General features: G+C 43.4%; 2 protein-coding genes across 4 annotated transcripts in view; both read right to left on the reverse strand.

Annotated features, from left to right (window-relative positions):
- The window catches only part of hcn2b (hyperpolarization activated cyclic nucleotide-gated potassium channel 2b), a 26,997-nt gene extending 12,528 nt beyond the window's left edge, over positions 1-14,469 (reverse strand). The window contains exons 1-4 of the mRNA XM_027008184.2: positions 13,450-14,469; positions 10,079-10,502; positions 5,917-6,078; positions 560-778 (exon numbers count right to left, since the gene is read on the reverse strand). Coding sequence (XP_026863985.2) covers positions 560-778; positions 5,917-6,078; positions 10,079-10,502; positions 13,450-14,357 — 1,713 coding nt within the window. The 5' untranslated portion in view covers positions 14,358-14,469. The remainder of the gene's footprint in view (positions 1-559; positions 779-5,916; positions 6,079-10,078; positions 10,503-13,449) is intronic.
- Positions 14,470-17,383: 2,914 nt separating this feature from the next.
- bsg (basigin) lies at positions 17,384-26,608 on the reverse strand. Of its 3 annotated transcripts, none has more exons than XM_027008159.2 (9): positions 26,403-26,608; positions 22,806-23,156; positions 21,743-21,911; positions 21,086-21,174; positions 20,692-20,837; positions 20,148-20,421; positions 18,993-19,017; positions 18,822-18,895; positions 17,384-18,724 (listed from the first exon to the last, which is right to left on the reverse strand). In XM_027008159.2, the coding sequence occupies exons 1-8, from the start codon at positions 26,473-26,475 to the stop codon at positions 18,835-18,837; spliced, it is 1,188 nt and encodes a 395-aa protein (XP_026863960.1). In that variant the 5' UTR covers positions 26,476-26,608; the 3' UTR covers positions 17,384-18,724; positions 18,822-18,834. The 3 variants fall into 3 exon arrangements, with proteins under 3 accessions (XP_026863960.1, XP_026863961.1, XP_026863962.1); XM_027008160.2 differs by having other exon boundaries at positions 18,993-19,005; positions 26,403-26,607; XM_027008161.2 differs by lacking the exon at positions 22,806-23,156 and having other exon boundaries at positions 26,403-26,603.
- Positions 26,609-27,413: the final 805 nt, after the last annotated feature.

Here is a 27,413-nt window from a genome sequence, read left to right on the forward strand (position 1 = left end):
TAACACATGTGTCTCATTTCCTGGTATTAGGGAAGTGAGAACAGAATCTCTAATATCCGTGCTGTCCGTATCACTGTCCCTTCCCTGGCAGACTCGGAAATGCAGCGTCTTTCTCTGAGGCCACTCTGTGACCCAGAAAGCACAATGATTATATCTCTGCAGGAAAATAGCGGAGTTGGGAGTCCATGCCTGTAAAGAAGCAGGAACCAAACAAACGCAGCAGAGGCCTGACGGGAAGCCAAATCGCAGCTGACGCGAAAAGAGGTGCGGCAAAGCGACCACGCCGCGGTAAACAAACGCCAGGTGCCACCATCAGCATCAAAGGTGCCGCCAATTAGCACGGGAGGAGGAGCTAGCGATGGATCAGACGAGCGGGGCGACAGATTGGAGAGGGGAACCCAGAGTTCTCGGCTGCGCCAGAGGCTGATCCGAACGCGCGTTCCGTGCTAAACAGGCCATGGCCGTCGCCTTTGATCTGCCGAGATCGATTGGACGGCGGGCAACGAAGCGGGAGGCGGGCGGAGACGGCGCAGCAACGCGGGTGCAGGGAGGTGCCCACCTTCTCCTGGTACTGGCGACGGGAGGAGTCCAGCGACTGGATGAGCGCGGTGGCGTGGCCGATGAACATGGCGTAGCAGGTGGCCCCCACGATCATGCTGAGCATGGTGAGCCAGATATCGGACATGCTCTCCGGCGCCTGCCGCCCGTAGCCGATGCACAGCATGTGGCTCATGGCCTTGAAGAGGGCGAAGGAGTACAGCTCACTCCATGAGTCGTTCTAGACACACACACACACAGAGAGAGAGAGAGAGAGAGAGAGAGAGAGAGAGAGAGAGAGAGAAACACAGACAGAGGCAGAAAAGGTGTAGGGGGTATTACTCCATCTGAATCTGCACAAGCTCCACACCAAGCCTTCATCTAAGATGCGAACCCCCACGCATCGTCTTTGTAGGCACTCTACTTGTTTTAATAAAACAAAACAAACCAAAAAAAAAAAAAAAAAGGCTCCGTGGCTAAGAGTCCTAAAGCCTGTGCTTGGATCCTGTGCTCACCTGACTGACGTATTACTCACATTCTTTCGTAGTCTTAAACAGGCAGCCAAACCTTCGGCTCCCACCTTCTCTCATAGACATCTGCATGTTACCTCAGCTGCCACTCCAACACGCTCCCTCGCTGAGAGTGACTCACTTCTCCTGGATCCGCCTGATGAGCTCAGCTCCAAATTTCCTCATCAGAATTTGCATTTAGCGCAAGTGAGGGGGGTTTTAGTAGAGATGATGAGGACACTGTACTGGAAGGACAAAGTCAAGGAGGCAATCGACTTTAAACGGGAACTAGGGATTGGAAGACTGGATGAAGGGCTGATGGGTAATTAGGGGAGCTGCCAGAGTAGGAGGGGGATGCTGAGGTTTGCAGTGAAATTGTCCTCCCGCGCTGCTCGCGTGACTACGCTGGCACACACTAACCCTCTGCAGGGGGCAGGCGTGGGCACACGTCTGAACAAAAGAGTGTTCGCAGCCATTTGGCACGAACCCATAGAGACAACTTCACATTTGCGAAAGACATGCATGAAGAATGAAGGGGAGGAAAAACGTGGAATATTTCACCCGGCTAATGTAGCCGTTAAGACAGACGCCGCAATCAGGAGCAAGAAGGTGGTTTGTTCTTGTCCTTTGTTGAGAGGCTGTTAAGGGTTTAAATGAGGGTTCGCTGAGAAAACACAGAAAGGGACAGAGTGTTCTCTGTCTGTAGCACTTCTTCCTCAGACACAACACTTGTGTAGACACCTTGCTGCTTTAATGTTGCACAAGGCTTTACAGGAAACGCAAAACAAACCGGCATAGATCTGAAGAGGGGAAAAAAAACACCCAAACCAGGCATGTGAGCAAAGCTAATGTAGCTAATGTAATGTATCTGAAACCTCCTTTATTTGTTAAATTCTGAAATTGATCTCAGAAGATTCGTGGCGCTCGGATCCGCTGACCTCATCAATAGGCCAGGTCGATGGGACCGGTACAATTCCCTGGAGCTGTGCGAGAGGCACGGATCGCTCCGCAACCGGACGCGGCCCGCGACACACACATTCAGCCAGTGGTCAGAAGACATTTGAATTTCCTCTTGAGAGCGCAGGAATAAGCGAGTATCTAATAACCACATAAACCGTTCAAGCAGGCAAGGGCCCTGGTGCAGTGTAGCTTCTAGTGGAAATTGTTAAATGGACTATTAGCGCATATTGAAGAGATTATTAGACATAAGGGCTAAAGCGAGTGAAGAACCGAAGTTGTTACTCCAGCTGCTTAACTGTCCCTCAGCAAACCATAACCCCCAGCAGAAACACGACGAGACCCGCGTAGCTGTTCGGAGATGTTCAGCTCTACTGGACTGACACCATACACGAGTTCACTGAAGGTCCTTGAAGGTCTGGCTGGATTGTACAGGAGCTAAAGACAGAAGAAAAGACCGACTATTTTCGGCCAATAACTCTTGTGTTCGAAAGACTCTAATGAAAGGCACGGCAATGGATCCTGTAATCGAATAAATAATTAAGCCTAATTAGTTGTAATGCGGGATGGTTTTTCCGCTGTGCTGTTTGACTGCTAGCTTGTGGGGGGGCATCCATAGTGTACGGAGAACGTACAGTCTTGGTGAATTTGTGTGTGTGTGCATCTGTGTGTATGAAGGAGAGAGAAGGAAGACAGACACAGAAGGGGGTGGGGTGACGAATATTGTGAAACTGCATTTAGGGAGAATAGAATATTTAACCTTTCCTTTATGTTTGGTCCTACAGTGAGTATAGTTAATCAACACCGAGTGGCATTAGCCCTTTAGAGTACTAGACTGTTTATGTTGGATTCTCTACAGATGTATCTCTCTGGATGTATTAGAAAATGCTATGCCAAAGATCACAGGGTACAGATGGATCACAGAGGATCAAAGGGTTTTATCTGATCTGCACTGATTGATCTAAAAGTAAAGTGCCATGCAAATTACACCCAGACCATCACATCATCTAGATTACACTTGAAAATAAATGTGTCTATTTTATGAATGTATTAAATGTATTAATCTCATAGTATTAGATATGAAAAGGCAATCACTTATACTGTTATACAGTCTCACTGTTAGACTTAAATATAATTCTGAATTTAATGAATTAAAAATTATATGCTTTTTTCAGCTTTTTTATGGCTTTTTTATTGTTGTTTAGCAATCATGCTTTCCACTCACTGTAGACGGTAGTGACAACAGTCATCTGTAAATTTACAGATCTTTTCCAGTTTCATAACACCAAACTGCTGAATTTGGCAAAAAATATTATATATGCATCTCCCCTCATTACCACAAATCAACCACTATAACATCTTCATTTAAAACACTACTGGAACCACCTGTCATTTTTATCAACCCGGTATGTCTCTGGCCGTTTCTAGCGGGAGTTAATGTGCGTAAAAACCCTCTGTTCCCCTGCAGTGAAGAGCCAGTGCTGAGAGTAGCCAGGCTCTTGAAACAAGGAAGCAGTGAGAGGCAGAGAGCTGGATCATTTAACGCGGCATCGATGTTCGAGGCGGCTACCACGGGCAGAGTTGCTGGCTGTGACAGCCGCACGATGCCGGAACACGGCACAGCTGTGAAAGGAAGCGGTGAGAGGAGATGGGAATAGCAAGCCGTGTGGGCTCTGAACCCAGCTACCACGCAGAGAACAGCTCCACAGAGTTCGGCACAGACTAGAGGGTTCCAGAGGCAGCTGGGACTGCCAGAGAGAAACGTATAACACACCTGCATGTGAGGCACCTGTCCACGCGAGTGGAAGAGCTCGGTGTTCCACAAGAGGGCAAAGCATTGGCCAACGCTCCGGGGGCGGTGTAGCGGCGGAGACAGCACGAGCTGGAGATTTAGCAGGCAATGATTGTGAGCTGGGAATTGAGCTGGGAATTTGTGCTAATCTGCATAAACCTTCCTGAATTCTAAAGTACTTAAATTAGAAACTACAACTGTCCAACTGCATCCGAGTCTTACTTATAGGGTTTAGGTCCAGCCTCGCAAGAGTGCAATACTGCCAGTGTTGTTTTGTGGGACTGGGAGGAGGTGCAGCAGATGGAGGTTAGCAGCAGGGGTGAGGTTGGTGTGGATGTGTGGGTGGTGGATAGGGGAACTGGCAGGATGAAGTAGGTGAGAGGAGCAGGTGATCATCCCCACCCCACCCAACCACACCACGCGATTAACACTGTCAAGCACAGGTGACATTAGCAACGGGAGGAAAGAGCCTTTGATATTCAGCTAAACTTGCTCTTACATTTTAGTTATTTTCCCTGCATAACTTATACCTGAGTGAAAACTGTAAAAACGAAACAAATATGAATATGTCGGTTCTAACAAGTTCTAGAAAGATGCTCTTTCTACATTTAGGACATTTGTTATCTTTCTTTGTATAATGACGTTTAATTTGAGGCTAAATGATGTCCTGGTGGTGTTTCTCTGTTCACATCAGCAGGAGTGTTAACACAGTCTGGGTTAGACTGCACACAGCGCTTCACTCCCTCCCCACGGAGTGACGGGGGCTTTGAGGTTGAGCCGAGTGTTCTCTACACGAGTGTCAAAGCTCTCATTTCCTGAGATGACAGGGAGGTACGGAGACTAATAAAAACCCAGGTGGGTGAATAAACAAGATTCAAGTAAAAATCACTGTTAGTAAAAAACAAAACCAAACAAAAAAAAACACTGACTCAACTTGACCTAGAGGCATCTCAATCAATCAATTAATCAATAAATCAGTCTATTTAAAAAGGTTGCTGCTTATCTGCAAATAAATATTTAAAGTCACAATTTATGTACTGGTTTGAAAATAGGATTGTATAACTATTTAGTGCAGATATTCCTATAGAAATACTCACAGGATCAACCCAAAACCAGCATAACCCAACAAAAAAAAGTGTGCAGATATCTGCCGTGTGTGCAGTGTGTTAGAGACTGACCATTGTGTTACAGTGTGTCAGAGTCTGTGCAGTGTGTTACAGCATGTTAGAGACTGTGCAGTGTGTTACAGCAGGTTAGAGACTGTGCAGTGTTACAGTGTGTTAGAGACTGTGCAGCGTGTTACAGTGTGTTAGAGCCTCTCAGTGTGTGACAATGTGTTAGAGACTGTGCAGTGTGTTACAGCTTTAGAGACTGTGCAGTGTGTTAAAGCATGTCAGAGACTGTGTAGTGTTACAGCTTGTTAGAGACTGTGTAGTGTGTTACAATGTGTTAGAGACTGTGCAGTGTGTTACAGCTTTAGAGACTGTGCAGTGTGTTACAGCTTGTTAGAGACTGTGCAGTGTGTTACAGTGTGTTAGAGACTGTACCACATGTTACAGCGTGTCAGAGACTGTGTAGCATGTTACAGCGTGTCAGAGACTGCGCAGTGTGTGACTGTGTTAGAGACTGTGCAGCATGTTACAGCGTGTCAGAGACTGTGCAGCATGTTACAGCGTGTCAGAGACTGTACAGCGTGTTACAGCGTGTCAGAGACTGTACAGCGTGTTACAGCGTGTCAGAGACTGCAGCGTGTTACAGCGTGTCAGAGACTGTGCAGCGTGTTACAGCGTGTCAGAGACTGTGCAGTGTGTGACTGTGTTAGAGACTGTGCAGCATGTTACAGCGTGTCAGAGACTGTGCAGTGTGTGACAGTGTATCAGAGACTGTGCAGCGTGTTACAGCGTGTCAGAGACTGTACAGCGTGTTACAGCGTGTCAGAGACTGTGCAGCGTGTTACAGCGTGTCAGAGACTGTGCAGCGTGTTACAGCGTGTCAGAGACTGTGCAGTGTGTGACTGTGTCAGAGACTGTGCAGTGTGTGACAGTGTATCAGAGACTGTGCAGCATGTTACAGCGTGTCAGAGACTGTGCAGTGTGTGACAGTGTATCAGACTACACCTACCACCATCCTGTTGAGGGAGACCCAGCAATCCGAGGGGAAGTCCTGCAGCATGGGCACCAGGAACTGCAGGCAGCCGTCCCAGTGACACAACAGCAGCATCATGCCAATCAGATTGAAGATCCGCATCACGGCACTCGCCAGGTCATAGGTCATGTGGAAGATCTGCCGACGAACCATGACACACCACAATCAAGGCACTGAAGAATTCCCAGGGAAATCTATGAGCTGGAAACCCAAACGGAGGGAACAAATGGAAGCTGGGATGTGGCTATACAGCTGTAGGGATTTTCAGCATATGGAGCCCACAAGTGCAGTGATATCTCAAGCCTGAAAAACCTGTTTTATAAAAGCTGCTTTTATTATTTTGCCTTTTTGTTGTTGTTTGTGGTTGTTTTTATTGCTTTTTAAATTGTTATTATGTTATTATTCATTGTGAGCTAGCCATAGTTTATTTTAGCATAACCTATATAACCTCAATATTTGATGTCACAATTTGATGAAACTCTGATGACTGATTTTAACATGAGTGTGAAGGATCATGGAGTTTCTCAGCAGCCAGTGTTCAGTGTTCAGGCAGTCCATGTTAGACCACTGCTGAGGCCAGACTGAAAGAGAAGGGTGTCCAGGAGACAACAGTGTGTGCGGTTTGTTTGTGGTTACAAAGTGGAGAAGGCTCCTATCTCCTAGACCTCTGGCAACAATCCAGTGTCATGCCTTAGGAGAGTGTTCAAAGTAGTGGAGACCGTTCTCCAGCAAAAGGCTTCGTCACACCTGAGAAAAGTCAAGTGCCCTACATAGCAACCGGGCTAGAAAGTTCTCAGATGGAGAAGAGGTCAAAGTTTTACTGTAAATGGTAAAAGGCTGCACAGCTGTCTGCTGACTCGAGCCCGAGGTCTTTGGTAGAACGGATATGAGATATAGATGGAAACCACAACGGACTGATTGCAGAAGGTAAATAAACACCAGCCAAGCATTTCACTCTATGGGTCCTGAAGAGTTTGTGGTAAAACAGAATCCTGGTCTTCTCCAGTCCTGCACATTTAAAACGACAGTTCCAGCAGGATATAACTAGCACCTCACTGTATAGATGGTGCTGCCATATTACTAATATTAACAGACTGAGGGGCAACAGATTAAACAGACTGTTTTTATTCTGCACTGTAAACTCCCAGTGAGACGTTTCTTCTCCAACAGACTGTTTAACTGTTTATCTGTTGCTGTGTAAGGCCAATTTCCTGATTGTCACTAAAGCAAACACACAGCCTAACATACACCATTAAGAGTTGGGAGGGTTTATGTAGCCACGTCATCTCAACAGTCACTCTCTGCCTGAGCTTCCATGACGGGCTACACCCTGACTGCACTACGCACGCATTCCCAGCCTGCAAAACGTTAGCACCAGCGTGCCATAGCAATCATCGGCACATAGCGGATCCTGGAATATTCTCTGGAGCCAAACACGACATGGATGAACACAGTCACTGGCCAGGTTTGCTGGATTAAAAATAATAAATAAATAAACATTAAAAAAAAAAATTATAATCATTTTTGAATAACATAGAAATAAACAAAAAATAGACCACATCAAAGGAGTAGAGTTTTCCACAGTGTTGTCTAATGGCGGCGGCAGCGCCAAGGCGACTCTGGGGGAATGGGGGAATAGTCATCACTGGGCATGCTCGGACCACGGTGGCACTGTGCAATCAGGAGAGGAACTGTGAAACTATAAGGAATGTTTAAAGGTGAGTCAGCACAACTGGGTCTTCACTGACCCTGCATTCAAATCAAAGGTTGCCATTCGGAGTGGGTATTACATTTATAATAAACATGTTCGTGTTCCAAAAGGTTACCATCTGTTACAAGAGTCTGTGCGACCAACACTGGTGCATTGAGAAGATGTACTCGTGTTTTCAGTGTTTAAGACAAGTCATTATTTCAAGCTATATTAATTAACCCCTAACGCCTAATTAACCACCCGAATCCAGTGTCCAATTAAACCACAACAGAGCCCACTGAATGCCATTACTGATCAAACAGGCAGTCCTTTGAGGGATGTCCACAGAGGAGGAAAGAGAGCTTTAACACAGGTGGCTTTAAATCACCTGCGGATTTAACAAATAGAAACGCGTCTCTGTGAAACTGGTCAATGAGTTTTCATCAATGAAACAGCACAAAGCTTCATAATAAAAATAAGACCCTTACTGGGACTTCAGTGCCGACAGTGGTAATATTAAGAACATTAATCCCACCATCATCTTCCTGAGAGCAAGTATTCTTAATTATCTTTTGTTTCATTTGCTTTCGTTAGGTTTCTCATTTTCATGTGCAGTGGGTATTTTGCCTGGTCCCCATTTTGGAGTGTTTTATACCACACAGCAGAGGAGAGGGAGACGACCTTCTCTGCTCATCTGTCGCTAGCACTGTGGGTGTGGAGTTGACACAATAAGTAGAACTTTCCAGAAAAACTGTTCCACAGAACGTTACATGGCGGTAGAGTTTCACAGCGGAACACAGTCCTAAGAAAGATCTTCCTTTCTTTTGCTGTTTTAGCGTAGTACACAAAACTCTGCTGTGATGTGCTGACTTCACAGAACGGGGCTAAGCGGAATCTCGAGAGAAGTGAACGGAGTTGATCGTTCAGCCATTTTACATGCTGGCATCAGTTTGTGCACACACTGCTGTACTGCTGCTGCGGCCTACCATCAAAACTTTCGCTTTAAAAGAATCAGAGCACGCAGTAGGACAAGTGCTGTCAGTTGTCAAATAATGCAGAGAGGTCTTTATAACTGCTTCAAAAGAAAAAAAAAAAAGATGCCTAAATTTGGTTTTACTGTCAGACTGTTGAATAAGAGCAGGAAGAGTTAAAAACTATGGCAATTTTTTATTGCCAACCTTCACACCGAGCCCCTTTATGCTCTAAAGGTGTGGAAATCGCATTCACTTTGCATTGTGGGTTTACTAAGTGAAAACACCACATTCATTGATTCTGTAAGACAATTGTGATAAAGAACACTTGTCAACAGTGAGTTTGCTTCCTGTATAAAAATACCTGTTTATTGTGTATTTTTGCACAATGAATCCAAATATGTTTTCAGAATGTCTCTATCACCCGTATTTTTATACTCATATGTCATTATGTATAGGAAGTATAGTGGAAAGATGGTACAGAGGAAAGTGGAGCCCCTCTGTGTTCGCAGACTACTGCTGGACACCGAAGAGGGATGTTCCCGAGGCCAAAGACAGGCAAAAATCAGATACTGTATAAGTACAATAAGTTCATTGTATGCATTTTAAGCATAATAACTTATTATGTTTAAGTAATGTATAATTAAGGTATTTTTACACACTTAAAAATCATAAAAACAGATTCAAATTCAGCGCAAAACATATAATATGGTCAAACTATTTTAGTCTGAAAAGCAAAAAAATAAAGTTTTTGTTGCCCAGTGCAGTTTGCCTACTCAGTATTCATTGCAAATCATTTTATCTGTAAAGTAAAAGTCATTTTGTGTGTGTGTGTGTGTGTTTGTGTTTGTTTTTTATTCTACATGGTGACCAAAGAGGAATATTTAGTTGGCTGAGGTATAACAAATAGCATAGATACACCATGGGAATGATGTCACCCCATCTTAGGTTTCTGGATTGGCAGTGGTGTAAAAAGAGCAGGAGACTGAGAAGAATCACTTTAACACCTCTCAGCTTCTGAATGGTAAGTTTGACAACTAACATTAATGTCCTGCTATGAGCAGCAAGCACCGTTTATTAGTCTCATTTGAAAAATGAGATTTCCTCTGACTTTGTGGTTGTTTGCGGCACCCACTTAAACTAGCGCTATGTATTTAAACTGGATTTCACTTTTATGCCTTCCACGCATGTCAAGCTCTTAAGCATTTAAAAAAAAAACAGTTAGCAAATCAAATAAGATGAAAACAACTAGAATTAAATGGAAATACAATGCCCGGTAGTCATGTAGCCGTGGAATGAAGTAGCTAATGTTCTCCATCATACCATAATGCTGGACAAAGCATGAGTTAATACAGACGCCAGACATTATGTGACCAGCCACGCGACTAACATCCAGTGACATTTAAACCATCAAAATGCTGCACACTGCATCTTCGTGTGCGTTAGCAAGGTAGAGGCAACGCTCGAATCCACTCACCTCCTCCCACTGATGGATGTAACGAATGAGTCTGGAAAGTCTCAGAAGTCGCAAAAGGCTGAGGATTTTGGTGAAGCGCACGATGCGCAGCGCCCTGGCCGTCTTGTAAACCTCGGAGTCCATCCCCTTCTCCACGATGAGAAAAATATAATCCACTGGTATAGACGAGATGAAGTCCACTACAAACCAAGTCCGCAAGTACTTCTTCTTGATCTTTTTGGGGTCGAGAATGATCTCGGTGTTGTCCTCGAAGACGATGCCTGTGCGAAAGTTGAGCACCAGGTCCATGAGGAAAAAGGTATCTGACACCACGTTGAAGATGATCCAAGCTGGTGTGGTCTCGTCTTTGAAGAACGTGATGCCCACAGGAATGATAATCAAGTTACCCACCATGAACATCAGCATTGTAAAGTCCCAGTAGAACCTGCAGAGTACAGAGGGAATCAAAAAGGCCTACAAGTGAGTAACAGCCTGAGTAGCTTTACAGTGGCAACCAGAATGCAGCGAGATGGCAAAAAATGAAATGGAGGTCATAATACTCACCTGCTATATAAGGTATATTTGGTATCTTAGTATAGTATAGTATAGTATCTTAGTATAGTATTTCAGTATAGTATAGTATCATAGTATAGTATCTTAGTATAGTATAGTATCTTAGTATCTGAGTATAGTATAGTATCGTATCTTAGTATAGTATAGTATCTTAGTGTAGTATCATAGTATAGTATAGTATAGTATCTTAGTATAGTATTTCAGTATAGTATAGTATCATAGTATAGTATAGTATCTTAGTATCTGAGTATAGTATAGTATCGTATCTTAGTATAGTATAGTATCTTAGTATAGTATAGTATCTTAGTATAGTATAGTATCATAGTATAGTATAGTATCTTAGTATCTGAGTATAGTATAGTATCGTATCTTAGTATAGTACAGTATCTTAGTATAGTATAGTATAGTATAGTATCTTAGTATAGTATAGTATAGCATAGTATAGTATAGTATCTTAGTATAGTATAGTATCTTAGTATAGTATAGTATAGTATCTTAGTATAGCATCTTACTTGCTGTAGAAGGTATTTTAAAAACATCACTTTCACATCTGAGTTGTTAAATGAGGGGATGTATTCTTGGGTGCAGGAAACAGTTACAGATGCTGCACCCATGGAAGCAGCAAGAAATAAAAAATAAAAAATAAAATGTGCCAAGAAATACCGTGCAAAATGTTAACAGCATGGTTTAAATAAGGAAAGGCGTTGTGACAGGGAAGCGAATGAAAGGTTAAAGTCAGTGGCAGAGACAGGAAGGCAGACAACAGAATAGATTACAAAAATGATCACCCTAAAATCAAAAACTCCGTTTTTGGATTTTTCCCTTAATTTTCTCAACATTCTGTGTGACCTGTGCTTGTCAACGTCGCATGCAGTGAAAAGACATACATGTATTACTATAAAATACATATAAAGACTAAATACTGTCAAATATGCCGGTTTACACGAAGTAGTAAATAATGGGATGAACGTCACAACAACACTGGGCCGCATTCATCACAGCCAGAATAACAAAACGATAATTAACGTTGATAACGTTAAGCGCTTACTGACTGTTCTAATGAAAACGTCAAATTATTTGTCATAGATAAATAGCAATCATTACTTCAGATTTGATGTATGATGGTCATTTTAAGTTATTTTGCGTCACGGTTTAACATAAAAAGCGTTAAAGAACTATATTCTGTCATTGCTAGACAGTCCGCTGTGATTTATGCCAGTTCTGCTCGCCCAGTGTTTTGTTTTCGTTGTTTGGCGGACGTTTATGGTTTTGTTCTGGTCTCTTGGCATTCGGTGCGACTCCAGGGTTACACCCTATAAATAACCCAAACCTTGAAAACACGGACACGCACACCGAAGGCGAGGCGTCACGGAACGTACACCAAAGGCTTCGGGGGCGGAGAGGGGGGTTCATATATATACCAAGTATAGGTCCCGTAATGTGTTATCGCTGTGTGCAAGGTCATCGCAAGGACGCACAGCGACTCGAACGTGAAGAAACGAAGACACTGAGTAGAACAGCCTGGATAGCTGTGATTTCTTTGAAGGGGCGTTCGGTGTTAATCGAGGACGATGGAGCTGTCCCTGGTACTGAAACCCCAAACTTACACACCTTCCTCGGTTACCGTTCATGCGCAATAACAGTCAACACGGTATGTTTTATCATCAGTGGCCACGTCCTCATCATAATACGCTAATTCAAGCACTAGCAGAACGCGAAGTAAAAAGACCAAAGCACAAGTCTCAAACTCCTTGCTTCTGCTATACCTGTATTGCACTTTGATTTATCAAGAGAGTTCAGTTGTGGGTGAAACATATATTAGAAAGCCGCAATCCGTATGCATAGAAGTGATGCAAGTGCGTTTCCTTTGGTCGTAAAGAATAAACTTCATTTTCCAAAATAGCCTGCACCAAAACACATTCCAAAAAGAAATAAATACTACGAGCACTCGACGGGAGATGCTTTAGGGGATCGTACCAAGCTATCTACGGTGTGATGGGTTTTGGATGTTTTGTGTACGACTCAGCTCCCGTTTGGCACGGGCGGCTGAGGAACGCCCTCCTCGCTCCGCGCGCCGAGAGACCAGCACGAGCCTCTAGGCCACGGAGGAGAACTGAACAGAACGCGCGCGCTGTTGGAAAACAAGCGAACCCAACAGAGCGAAACAAACTTCACACGTGTCGTTAAATGGCCTGGTACACTGGCGTGACACCTAGTAAAATAAGGCCCACAATTACACTGGAATGAGAAATACGCAATGTGTACAATAAATATTATGGCGGAGAAAAGGATGCAATCACACGAAACAACTTTTGATGGCTGATATGCTGCCGACTTTGTAGTCTCGTGTGTAATTTTCCAGGTTTTACGGATCTTTCCCAACTTCCGATAGTCTACGCGTGTGGCTAAGATCAAAAAAGTTTAGGTGATGTGTCCTTTAAATTAGGCCAATTCACTCGCAACATCTTTCCAAATCCATTCGAAGCTACAATATTACACTATAGTTGTTACATGAATCTTCTATATAGCCCAAGGCTATTCGGAAAAGAATGGGTTTTAACGCAAACGCCAAAGTACGGAACATTACGCAAATTAACTAACAGTCCGCAAACCTGATGCATAATTCAACACTGGCGAACGTAATCATAGCACGTCTCACATCATGATTTATTTGGCTTCTGCATTCAGCACTAAACTTCTGATAGAGGTCGGACGGAGGTGTAATGACAATGGTAGGCGACGTGGCGTTTTCGACTCTTCATCTGAGCAGCCCGTGTTTTCTTCCGCAGACTGTGCTTATTCACATCTGTAGCACCCACCTGAAGTCACTATAAGGGTGGATAATCCAGTTGCCTGCCGACTTCACGCGCTCTTGCTCCTTTTCCACCGCTTTTTGACTCCCGAACATGCGCAGGGAGAATTTATTAACTCCCGGCTGAAGCATCGAACTAAACTGCTTCTGCATATAAGTTTGACTGTCTCTGGGTTCCCCGTCATCCCCCACGATCTGGCCATCTTCAGATTTGGTAATCGTGACAGGCTGCTGGTTTGGGTTGCACGCGCTGCTCTGCTCAGGCCCGGACGGCTTTCTGCTCGGGGCATTTGAAAAGGAAACTCGAGAGTCCTTTTTCTCCGAGGCGGCGGTGACCCCGGCAGTTGTAGCTCCTATGCTCGCGGTCTCGGCCCCTTGTCCACGGACCGAGGAGCCGACTGAAGTAATCGATCCGTCCATGCTGGCGGCTGTGGAGTGACGTGTAGTTGTTTTTTTTTCGTCGTCAGGTGCGAGCATCCCACCTGTCTGCTTCTCCTGTTTAGACAGAGTTGAAGGCAAGCTCATCGCCGTGTCTCTCCTGCAATCTCCGTTTACTGCACATTTCATGCCGATGTCATCCTCACCTTCCACCCCAGCCGCCGAGGTCCTCAAGCTTGTACCCGCGGTCCTATCTCCCCTGCCCCTGCTAATTGAGTCGCCAAAGCCCTGGGCATCTCCTTGGCAAAGCGGAGCTGCTACTGGGGCGCCTCCACACGAGACAGGCGCGGATTCCTTGTCGTGTGAGAGAGGGAGATCATTGTTGTTGGAGTTCTTGCACACTGCTGCTCCCCCTCCTGGTGTTACGTTCTTCATCTTGGAACAGTCACGGGAGCCTCCGCTGTCGACTCCCCTAACCTGTCCCGCGCCCTGCTGTTGGAAATTGTGGTCCTCGTCGCCGTCCTCCGCTTCGTCCATGACGGTAACTGCTTTCCACTGGCGGAGATGAATCCTGTAGCAGCCAGACTGCGAAGGCGGAGACGTGGGCTGTAGCTTACAGTCCTTGCTAGTCCACCCAATGTCACCAACACGAGCAGACACCACACCAGGCGCGTTGCTATGGCTTCAGTCGCAGCTGCTCTCTGCCTCGCCCGGTAACAGCCCCGTGCAGCCCAGCTCCACTGAACACAGGGCTCGTTTGAAATTAAGAGGTATTTTTGTAATAAAGAAGCAGTGCAAGAGAGTGAGCAGTTGGAATGAATATAGAGTTACAGTAACAGGCTGCATTTTGTTAAGGCAAAGATCGATGATGGTTATAAAGAGCTATTGTTAAAGCCACAGCCTATATTCACTCGAAGGCAGTACAACATTTTATATATATGTGTGTGTGTATGTATTTATATATATATATATATATATATATATATATATATATATATATATATATATATATATATGTACAGAGAGAGAGAGAGAGAGAGAGAGAGAGAGAGAAAGAAGCACTTTGCTTGCATATACTTCACTACAATTCTGATTTTATATATATATATATATATATATATGAGGCTGTACTGTAGAATAGTACCTTAGATTTGTACAGTATCATGAGCGTTATAAGTTCTGCATGCCCGTGTGTTCCAGGGAGCAGTAGGCCAGCGGTATATACGCGACATCGAACGGTTGTCCCTCGGGGGAATCTCGCCGCTCCGCCCATTAGGCTTACATGGTGTTAGGGCGCCCCCTTGTGCCGTAGCTGTAGAATGATCGCGCACAACCTTAGCCTAACGCTCTTAAACACACAGAACACGGTGGTTATAGATGACAAAGCACACAGAACACGTTTGATTTTGTCAGAGCTTTGATAAATAATTCGCGTTTATGGGATTTAAAAGATAGTGCATAAATAAGTGTATAAATAAATAGTGTATAAGCGCTGTGATCCTATTTATAAAGGGTAGGTTGTTTAGTTTATTTGGCTAGTGGTCCTTTGGCCAGTAACAGACAAGAGGTGAGGAGAACGACTATGCCTCGCAAAAGCTTGCCTATAGTCTGAAATTGTATACATATAAGCCTATGCATAACTGGAACCCATGTAAAGTAAGCATATCTAATAAACTGGTCAGTGAAAGCAAGCTCACTTGACTGCAAATATGGACTGTTACGGGAAAAGGGACGTAGAAGCATTCGTTCTAGGTCTTCTGTGATTAACACTAAAATCTCAATTCTCTTGCGGAAATAAATCGTAATTCACGTGTGCAATATGCATTTATGTTGTAATTACACACTGTCCTTTATTTGTAAATATATTTCATCTGAAAATGACGGCGTCATAAGTAAGCGGCAGTTCTGGCAAAGCACCGCATGGGATGGCACACAAGCTACTGTGCTGCTGTAGTGTGGCAGGGCTACAACAAAATCGTATCACTTGTCACCACTAGAGGCCGCTGTTAATGCAAGCGAGCATGTTCATGCTGACATGAGTCACTACAGTTGCACAACCCTTATTGGAGTCTAAATGACTGGTTCGTTTTAGCTTTTTGCATGTTCGGAGATGTAGCATAGGATGTGTGCTTGCTGAAGCCTTCTATTCTTGTTCTCATCTCTTGTATCCAGGGCAGAAGTAAACGAGAAATGACCAAAATCAGTAGTTACTGAAATGTCCTCTTGTGAACTACAGGCTGACCTACAATCCACATTCTATTTAACAACTATATTAATGTTACCCTGCTGTATGCATGGATTAGAGCCCAGCATCTTAACTCACCATGTCCCATCCCATCAATACTGGAAAGAATCCCGTCACTATTGGCAACAAACTACTGTTACAAGTTCCTTTATAGTACATGGACAAAATTGAAGAGGATAGCCATACCACAAATGTACAATAAAGAACTTTCATATAGATAAGGTAACCTTGCCAACGGTTGCCTAAATAGAAGAAAGCTTCCTCTAGGTTAGGCAACCACCAAGCTTTGGTCCACAGCTACAGAAGTTTTTCTGGTGATTTTTGTTCGAAGTTAGCTCTCTGGTTTTCCACTTAGATGAGATCACGGTCATTTCCTGTGGGCACAGTGAAGTCTGAGAAGTGGGCGAACATGTCGAATGTAGGTTGGAGGAAAACCTTTAAATATACTCACCGCATGAGGGCAGCAGGTTCTGGCGAGTATATTGTTCGTCTTCTATTTTTTTTTTAAAAAAAGGCCAGTTAAAGTCCAAAAAGAGATACACCACTTGGCTACTGTGCACATCACTGAAACACCTTTACAAGAAAGGACTTGAATAGTCATTAGACAGGATCATTAAGGCTGGGTAGTGGATTCTACTCAGCTAATATACAAGAGCATTAAAGAAAGAAAAAAAAAAAAACCCCACCCGTTTGGAGATCAAACATACACACACACACCCCATTTCCCGTCATCTTAATTAGCAACTGCTTTACCACCAACCTAGTTGTGTTCAAAACAGCAGCACTGTTCTTCTGAACAATGTCTGGAATGGCCCGTTTTACTTTTTTTTTTTTAATAGAGAAATGCACCATAACCAGTATGCACAACATCTGCTGCCTTCATCCTAAGGGCCACCTGTTTGACACCCGTTTTCACAGAATGAACGACCTCGCTAATTGAACATCACACTGCTGTTATTTCGAACATGCCCCTTTTTGTTAATTATTCAGTTACACAGAATAAGCAGCATACATGTGACTGCTGGGTCTGTTGGTTTATTACTCTACCACACCTTCTAGATTTTTTGCCAGTGACTGATCTAGTTAGTGATGTTGGACTGAATTTCGAACAACTGTACAGAATTTATTTTTTCTTTGCAGCAATGTGCTAGAAAATGAGGACTTCAAGGACACCAGCATTACAGGACAGACCAAAAGGTGGAGTTTTACCCCGTCTCTCCAGCACCATGCACCTTAACTTACATGACCAAATCAAAAGATCGTCTATAAATGCAAGTCATGGTTTTAAAAACTGCATAACTGACAACACAGACCAACCTGATGTTAAAATCAAACCAAACTTTATTCAGAGTGTGCAAGTCAGTAGTTAACAGCGTCTGATTTAATATGTTGATCAGGAAAATAATTTATACAAGTCTATCAAGGTTTAATATAACATGCCTCTTAAAGAAATGGCACACACCATCACAATACTAAATAACTGCGTAAAATATGGCGGAAAGTATGGATTCAGAAACAATTTAAATGAGCACTGAGCAAAACAAACCTCCATTAAATGTCACCTTTATTTAACATTAGTCAAATATTTGGGCAATTGCGTGAGTGCCATTTGCTCCTTGGACACGTGTCTCATACTTGGTCTTTTTAAAATGGCCTTATGCCATGTGTGTTAGAAGCTTGATAGCTAATATTACCCCTTAATTGAAAGCATGGCATCAGAACAGCCACATGAACCAACTCTCTGATTTAAGCCTGGTCTTATACTAAGCCTTAGTCAGGAACAAGACTATGTCCAGAAAAAAAAAAAAAGGAAAACAAAACAGAATTGGCATTTTAAAATCTTAATTAAGAGTGCAATTTAATTGGCTGCAAAATGGCATGTGTTCATGTGTAAGCTGCATTAATAATTAACTTAATCTTTCTACAACTAAAATTAAGCACAACAGTGAAGATAATCAACATTAAGGCTTACAGAAAAAGAACTGCCAAAGTGAATGAGTAAATTAACGGCACTGGGAGTCCGACTACTACGCAAAAAAAAAAAAAAATTGAGCGGTTGGCTGAAATTTGAGCAGTTGCACACATCGAGAACACCCAGAGAAACTGAGCTTCAGCAAATCCCACATCATTACACAGTGAACAGATTATAGAGACTTTTGAATACTTCAGAATAGATGCAGAACTACACCAGTCTGGGAACAAAGTTGTTAATAAAACTGCTCCAACTGCCTTTTCAAAAATATAAAAAGGTGAACCTGGACGGAAAAGATGCGTGGTTCCAGACTAGAAAGCAGGTAGTAAAACTGACCAGTACAAACAGTTTAGTACCCAGGCTGGAGTAATGAGGGACTGGAGGAAGCAAAAACCAAAAGCACCAATTGTTCATTCCCACATTATAATGGTTTCACTAAACACTTCTACATCAAGAACAGTCATGCATCCCCCTTACCCCACCCACCCACAAACCCACTTTAAAATATGTTTGCTGGCAGCACAATACAGATTAATTTTGGGAGAAAGGGGGGGGGGGGGGGAAATCAATACTTCAAGACATTTACTCTCAAACAAAGTTATTTGTAAATTGCAGGGCACACCATGTAATGTGCTACTCTGCAACTTTATGCTTTTCTTGTAGCTTGATTAGTAGTCATCAGGATACCTAAAGGTGGAGTTTAAAAGAAAATATGAAATCAGGATTTGTTTTAACAGAGACCTTCTGAGAACACAGGGTGCCTTTTCACTTTGATCCAACTCACCTGCTCCCTTCCCTCAGTTGGAGTTCCTTTGTCGCACGTTCTTGTCTTTGTGGTTTGTAGCGGCGTTGCTCTTCCTGAAACACGTCAGCAGTTAGTTTTTTGCTCAACCATTCTAGAAGAAATTGCTCAAGACTACAAGATGGCAAGAATGTGAATTTAATTATCACTTACAATGGTGCAGATCCTGAGTCATCATCTAGATTCATCAGATATCGAAAACATAGGGAAAAACAATTTAGGGTTGGAAGGAGAATTTTCCCATGCAAGAGCCACATCCATCATCAAGATTCTGACTAAACTCAGCATAAAAGCATTCGGCAGTCACCACTCAACTTCGCGAATAATTTATACAAGGTGAATTTCAGAACACCATAGCCAAACTTCATAACTTCTTGAAAATAACCATTAGCAACTAATCCTAGTAAACGACTATACCATTAGGATCCTTGTGGCATAATCTAAACACTATTATTAAATGGTCCATGCAATATAATGCAGTTAGATTACCATGCAACATGTTTGATCACATATGAAGAAAGTTTTACCCAGTGTAAGTTTTCCATGCAGAGAACAGACACCCTTTAATTCACACAAGTGGCCCACATGAGATCTGAAGAGGCTGCTCCTTCCTTACCCCCACCCACCCCAGGGGCTCACACTCGGCACCTGGACGGTTTGAAGGGCTGAAGTTTCTGAGTTGAAGTCCCTCATGCAATGAGAATATGATGGAGAGCATGCAAAATGGGGGCACTAAACGTCCCAAAGCCCCTCAGATATTACCCTGGTTAATTCACCAAATATTTGGACAAAAGAAAACCAAATCTGGCCTGGGTCAGGTCAGACTTTACCAACCCTTTCACTGGCTATGTATAGAATCACAAGTCACTGACCCCTGTGCTTCTTTTTTGGATTGCAACCAGACACCACCCCCCCCCAAACCAGTGAAAGAGCTGTTCATTTTTTCCAATAAGTCTGGGAGAGACCAACTCTATGCGAGAAGCGTTACTGCAATGTCAAACTTTTGCTCCATGTTCCTAGCCTGAGTAAAACCACTCCAACCCAGCATGCAGTTTTGAGCACTTACCACAACGTAAAAGCAGCAGCAAACAGAGAAATAAACATAAATAATATAAAACAGACCTCACTAAGATCAAGAATGCAAATACTTTAACAAAACAAAAATATGCAAAATGAGACAAATCCTTAACACTTCACTTTAAAAAACAAACAAAAAAAACAAAACAAAAACTTAATATATTGATCATCTATAGTTTGCATACATTGTGTGGTGCAAAAACGGTTTGATAAACTGGCCTCAGCATGTACCGTCATTAATCTCATCAGGCTTTCTCCTCTTCTCATAGATGAAGATGATGGTGATGAGGATGATGACCTCAGCCACGATGCCGAGGAAGGGCCACAGGGCAGCCAGGCGGCTGCGCACACGCAGGTGGATCTTATCCATGTGCCTTCCCAAGTCATTCTCCCCTATGCACTCATATTCACCCATGTCCTCGTTGATGTCCAGGTTCTCGATGTACAGTGTGGAATTGTTGGGTGTGCTTCTGATCCTGTACTTCTCAGTGCCATTAATGATGAACTGATGGTGATTGAAGGAAAAAAAATAAAAATTATTGGTTACCTGACATTAAAAATGCTTGCAATGACCATCTGCAATGTGCTGACTTTGCACAAGAATGCATCAGAACAAAATGAATTTTCTTCTTAGAAACTTGCAACTGGTTACTTTGGGATTTGCAATGCCACTAAAATTCTACAAGTGGAAATGCAAAAAGCCTTTACATATACCTTGCCTACACCCCACCCCGCTTCCATCAGTCTCAGTGTACAGTGCAGATAACATCCATACCATTTTAGCGTCCGTAGGTGTTTTACCAAGCTTGTACCATTTCCAGTCAGTTGGCAAGGGGTAGCCATGGCTTATACACATGAGCGAAGCCATGTCATTCTCATTACTATTCTCAGAGTGCTTGTAGGCCGAAACATGAGGAGGAACTGAGGAAGAGAACAAAATGCTGGTAACTGCAAAAATGTACAGAAATCTATTAAGAAGAAAAAAGAAAAAAAAAAAAAAAAAAAAAAAAAAAGTTATCGCTGATTTTGACCGACACCGAGTAAAGTTAAATGTTTAGGATTGTTAGATTTAATATGGATTAATTTAATATTCAGTATAATTTTGATCATCAACAAACATTATGCTGTTCTGTGCGATACAAGACAGAACCCCAGTCAAATATTCTTACTCCTGACTTCAATTGTTTCCTCGACAGGTGGGTCAGTCAAAAACACACAGGCGTATATTCCAGCAGAGTGGAAATCAATCTTCGTAATGCTGCAGAGAGGGGAAAAAGTGAAAATTAGAAAAATGAGGACTACAAATCGGCCTACGCCCAGCTGCAGCGGCAGCCTCATCCGGTAACAATCACGCCCCAACACATCAATACATTTAGAGATAGACGAAACAAAATACATTTTCTCTGGCAGAACACGAGTGGGAGGTGGGCCAAAAATAAATAAATGGCTTCCATTTGGCACGCTGCCACGATACTGACAGTCAACCACGGACTTGTTTTGCACCACAGCGCGCGCGCACACCGCTCCTCACTCTAGTGGGGAATTGAGCTTAGAGTAGGTGGGGCTGCTCAGGTGCTTATCCCTGCCACCACTCAAGTCTGTCCTACAGGCAAGACGGCACGTTGGTGCTCACCCTCCCTGGGGATCAGCAGAGATGCCGCGTTCCCAGCCCGACACTCAGCACGGCTTTAGAGCTCGTCCTCCATTGGCCAGCGCTGGTCTCGGCTGAGTTTCGCCTTTCATAGCCCGACAAGAACGACGGAGTGGTCCTGAAATACTGCGCTTCAGGACCCACATTAAAGCGAGAGGGTATGGAGGAAACATACGTGTAGTGGGTGTGGGGAGAACTGCTCGTCGATTTGGTGTCCTGAATTATCTTGCCACTTCTGCTCCAGTAGTGGCCCTTGATGTCGGATGCCGGATTGGTAAGGTTGCAGCTGAGTGTAGCGGAGGTCTGGTTGTTGACCTCGGCTGGCTCGGTCATAATCAGAGCCTCTGTAGGACGAACAAGACCAACAATCATTAAACGCCAGTCTGTGTTATGGGACAAATCAGAAATGGATTTGCAAGCAGGAATGTGCTCAGGTCAGCAAAAAAAAACAAACAAAACCAAACCCTTTGCACATTTTCTAGGGGAAATCAAATTTAAATTAATACTGCGCTAGAACTTAATGATTTGGTTTAATTGTTTGATTACTTGTTCCCCAAATAATTTACTCAGTTGTTAGCTCAACTTTAGCCTGTCAGAGAATAAATAAATAAAGAACAATCTTACTCTTGAATACACTTTATTTCACTTAAGAAAAACCACACTACCATTATCTGGGATGTCAGCCAAGCAGCAATTTCTACAGAGCACAGTTAATAGTTGCCAAACTGATGAGGCCGCGCTGCAGTTGCTGTTTACAGGATTATTACGGTTCAGAGGCAGTGCAAGCCAAGACACAGAATGGGAAGAGACATTCATGCACCAAGAGCACTCGTCTAGTGCAGCACAGGAGGAACATCCAGCTAACGTCATCACGCTTCCACTTCAGATGCATGAAGTGGAGGCTGAGCAAGATCACAGGCAGCCAAACACACATTTCATGTGTTTTCTGGCCAGTGTTAGAAACCAAATCTCCCCCAAGTAAATCATTTCTACAGCACTGGGCAATGAAATACCGAAAAGCAAAGGGGGGGGGGGGGGGGGGCGGGCGCAAATGAGATTTGGAAAAGGATCACTGAGGGCTAACAAACAGCTAGAGGAGAAGGACTGAGGACCATGACGGCAGCCTGTGGAATAAGGAGCACGGGATGGGTATGGCATGGACAGCAACAGGATCTAAGGGGGTCTCCGTCCTATAACGAAGGACAGCGCCAGCCACTTCTCTACACTTCACCACTCACTTTTGAACACAATTATGTTCGCCTGCGTGCGGATCCACTTGACTTTGGGCGGCGTCCTCGGGCGATTGCGGTCGGGGTCGTTGGAGGCACGGCACTCATACGTGCCCGTGTCGTTGAGCACGAGACTGCGGAGGGCAAGGCTGCTGGCAGCGTGGCGGACATAGGTGGTGTTGATGTGGACACGCTCCTCACGCGCCCCATCAAAGAGCTGGGAGGCGGTCTCAACTGGCTCCTCGCCCTCTACGAACCACCACTGTATCTCTGGGATGGGCTCACCTATAGCCTCACAGTGCAACGTGGCACTGTAACCCACCAGTTTCGCCTGAGACATCGGGGACTTTATGAAGCCAGCTGAACAAGTGACCAGGCGTTCCGTTTATTTTAGTTAAAGGGCAGAGAATTTGTTGGGATGATATGAAACGAGTTGTGGTAAGATGAAAGAAGAAAAGGATGGAAAAAAGGGAAAGAAATAAGAGCATTAGAATGGAGGAAATAAAAGTGCGTGGTGCAACTTCAAAGCAGTTTGATTTTGGGCACCACTATGCAAGACCAAATACTTGTCTTACATCGGTAGAAAGACTAAATAAATGTAAAAAAATTTAAAATAAAGTAGGAGCATATGCTGAACAGGAATGGGAACAGCTTAGGAAGGCATTTAGAGTGCTCAACACGATGGAATTTAGCTGAACATGACTTGGAAGGATGAGAACTTTATCAAAACATTGTTATTTTTTTGATAATGGCTCATTTTGAATATAATATTCCCAAGTTTCAACACCATGGTGTAGTTTAGACTCATGTAATTGTTACAGGTTTAAAGAAACTTGAACAACATTCCATCTGTGCTCAAGAGGTGAGGCAATGCTAAACCCCCATAGAGACATTACAATGGACCTCTACTTTAAGAACAATGAGCAGACTGGCTGGGAGCATATGTATCCTCTTTAAAGACAAAAAACAAAACTTTAACATCAAAGAGTCTTTAGGATCGATGCAGAGAACTCTTAGATCTGAAGAGGGTCTGTTTTTTCTTAAAACAAACGGTAACTGTACATTGTCTGAAAACAAGCCACTGGAGCACACCCTAGTTTTCCTTCATCTCTCAGGTGAAATCTGGGCTATATATAAGACATGCTTGATTATATTCAGAGCAGTCCAACAAGTAAAATCAGAACAAGCTTACACACGATTGTTGCTCTAAATATCATTTGCCTTTTAAACCGATACGTGCAGCAGCCATTCAACAGTCACAAAAGGTCACCGTCACAACATTAACTGAATTTGATACCTGACAAACTTACCATCACAATGTTGAGATCCAAGATTTGTGAATCAAAGTGCAAATTGTGTTTGAAACTACAATGGTTAAATTAAAGGGTGACTGGCACCATGGGCTGATGAATTTCCAAGCATGCAGGGTTCAATGTCTGCAAATGAGCAGTTAACTTACTGTTGTACTGAACAAGACAAAGCTTCCCCTCCCCTACAAAGTTAATTTATGACTGACCAAATCATTCCAACACCTCAGTCATGCAAATGAACCCAATCAAGCAAGAAACAAAATGTACGACAATGTACTGTCAGTCTAACAGCCATTTTCACCATGCACACAATGGAGAGATCAAAAATAAGACCAAGGATATAAGACTTGAATCTAAATACATGACACCAAGCTCTCAAAAATGCACCACATAATATGCATTTGTGAAGGCTCTCAATAACGCGCAGCCATAACGAACCCAACAACATAATGAAAAATGTTCCATGGGCATTTTATCCCATTTTGAAAGCAAACTAGCAGTCAGTAGGAAATTGTCAGGCTAACAGAAAATGTATGAAGCTTATTCAACTGTGGACAAATACCTGCATGCTCTTGCTAACCCAATTTTCAAAACTGTGCTGAGCAGAAGACGGAAGGCTCTGGGGAAAATCTAATTTTAATTCAGATTTAGAACCGCTACAGCTCAAGTCAGCACTGGGGCTGGTGCCACGGCCTTCCAGGGTATTCTCCAGGAACATAATCCTGAATGTGGAGACAAATTGGGTAGAATGGGGGCAATTAAAGAACTGCAGCCAAAGATGTTGCTGGTCCGGAAAAAAGTTATAAAATGACAGACCTCAAAGCCACTGGTATCTTACACCAAAACATAGATAAGTGCCATTTAACTGCATTGTTGGTCTGGGTGCAAGTTTACCCAAGATGTCTGGAATAGAACACGACCTCCCCTGCTGTGTTCTGTACTCTATCTTCAAACCTGAAGATGATTAGGTGAGGATTAACAGGAACTGACATTCTTTCAGATGCTACTGGGTAGAAAATAAATTACAGTATGTGATTCCCTTGATGCAAACAGATACATGAAAAATATTTAAGAGCCAAGTTGTTCTTTTTCAAGAATAAGAAACGTTCACGCATTTAATTTCCAAAGATCAATTTACTTAGCGAATTCTGCGCGTTGACGGAATTACACTGCTGGCAACTTGTGTAATAACTTTACAATTTTTCAAAAGTGAAATACACGAGAATTGCGTATACTGTTACACAAGGCGTTTTCAAAGGGCATGTCACAGTCGCCCACAACGCATGGGGCGACGTGCAAAGCAAACTGGTCCGCACCGGTTTAATTGACCGCAAGCCGGCACACGTTAATTAAGAGCACCACGCCAAGATAACTGTGTGTAAAATAAGATGAACATGTTATGTAGCCAGATACCTAAATGTATGATAATCCTCCCCCGTAAACCTCATGAAGGTATGTACTCAGTCACTCGCTCCAACTAGCTTGCTTAGAAAGCCAAGCTATCTAACTAGCATTCTAATAATAAGATTATTATAACTACTACTACTACTAAATCAATTAAACGCCAATTTTGTGTGAATCAAGGCGGTTACCTTTGATTTTTTTCTTACACAGGCTTCGGTGCAACATGTTATAAAAAACAAAAACTACGGCTAGGGCGGATTCGCTAGCAAGCACGCGGAATTACAGTATAAAAAATGAATTCCGAGTGTTACCCAACATACTAGTGTAGGATTAGACGATTAATCCGACTGGCATGGTTTACTAGATTAGAGCTCAGATGGATGGAAACCAGTTACCACTACGTCGCATTTTAACCAACGAACTAACCCAACACATCTAACGCTATTTTAGCTTACAGCTCAGATAGCTGGCGCGCCTAGATAGCTAATTAGCCAATTAAAACGCGAATGTTGTATTCAAGTTCAAAAACATTCATGAAATGAAGTGATTTTCTTTAAAAGGCAGCGTTAGCTAGATAAGTAGATCGCTTGTATGAATAATTGTGCTGTTTAGATAGCTAGGTTAGCATACTAGTTAAAGTTAGCTTCGAAATGTTAGCAAGCAAGCAATATTTTCACGGCCTAGCTAGCTAAAGACTGATAGCGAGGAAGATATTTAGCCATCTTACCATGAAACATCTAACAAAGTCATGACAAATGCGATGTACCTTCATTTAACGCCACCCAACAGAAAATGTCAACGTACTTTAATGTTAGAATCACACGACAGAATAGGAAAGCACAGCCAATATACGATAGCCGACGATGTGGCCCGAAAGATTAGCCAGTCTCACCTGTTCGCGAAGCGGTGCGGTGAAAACAAAAAAGGGCAACAAGCCCCCACACCAACTGCATGTTGGTTCCCATCTACTCTTAATTATTTATTTATTTTTTAAATAAACACTAAAACACCGCTGTCGCCTTCGCAACCGATCCCCGACTTTAGCAGCGACACCGACAGCCGGAACCTCGGCACTGGCACCCAGCCGTTCAGCGTCCTCTATTTGATCCTGACGTGAGCGAGGACGAGCACGTACACACGCGGCGCGTAGGCGTCACCACGTCCGGCGAGTCGCAGCGTGAGTGGGAAAAAAACAAACAAACCAAAAAACCGCTCAGGCAACCTGCTTTGACTGGCTTCTTTCACATTGTTCTGAACATCAGTGTGCAAATGTGAATGATTTCATATGATTCCACACTTATCCGGTCCAAATTAAATTCCAGTGTCGTTGCTCTGGTGAGATGGATTAGTGAGTTCTGGCCTACAGCATGATGTAATCCGTGCAGAGGAAGTGGCTGATGCTTGCTCCATTCCATAGCCAGTATCTGTAGCCATTGAGTATTTCACTGCAGAACAGTAGCTCTCCCTGGTAAATCCCTTTGGTGAATCCCACACTTGAGGGTCGCTCATGCTATTGGCCTGAAGGCGGCCTCTAGGGTCGTCTTCCACAGGTCCACTGACCTCTTGATAAAGGCTCTTAGAGTCCTGTTGATGTTATACAGCTTCAGACATTCCAGGATCCATGTGTGGGGCATTGAGTCATAGGCTTTCTTGTAGTCCATCCAGACAGTGCACAGGTTGGTCTGTCTGGTCTTACAGTCTCAAGTGACTGTTTTATCCCCTGGTAGCTGGTGCTTGGTTCTCCTGCTGTTCTTGCCAGTGCCTTTCTGGACCCCGCTCTTGTATTGAGCCATGTGCCTATTCACCTAACGGATGGTGGGTTCTGTCTATGACCCTCATTTGTGCAACTAAGGTGTTCATGGAGTGCAGTTAGGCAGGGACCATATGAGGACCTGGAGCTGTT

The sequence above is a fragment of the Electrophorus electricus genome, chromosome 26, assembly GCF_013358815.1.
Source record: "Electrophorus electricus isolate fEleEle1 chromosome 26, fEleEle1.pri, whole genome shotgun sequence".
Classification (NCBI taxonomy): Eukaryota; Metazoa; Chordata; class Actinopteri; order Gymnotiformes; family Gymnotidae; genus Electrophorus; species Electrophorus electricus.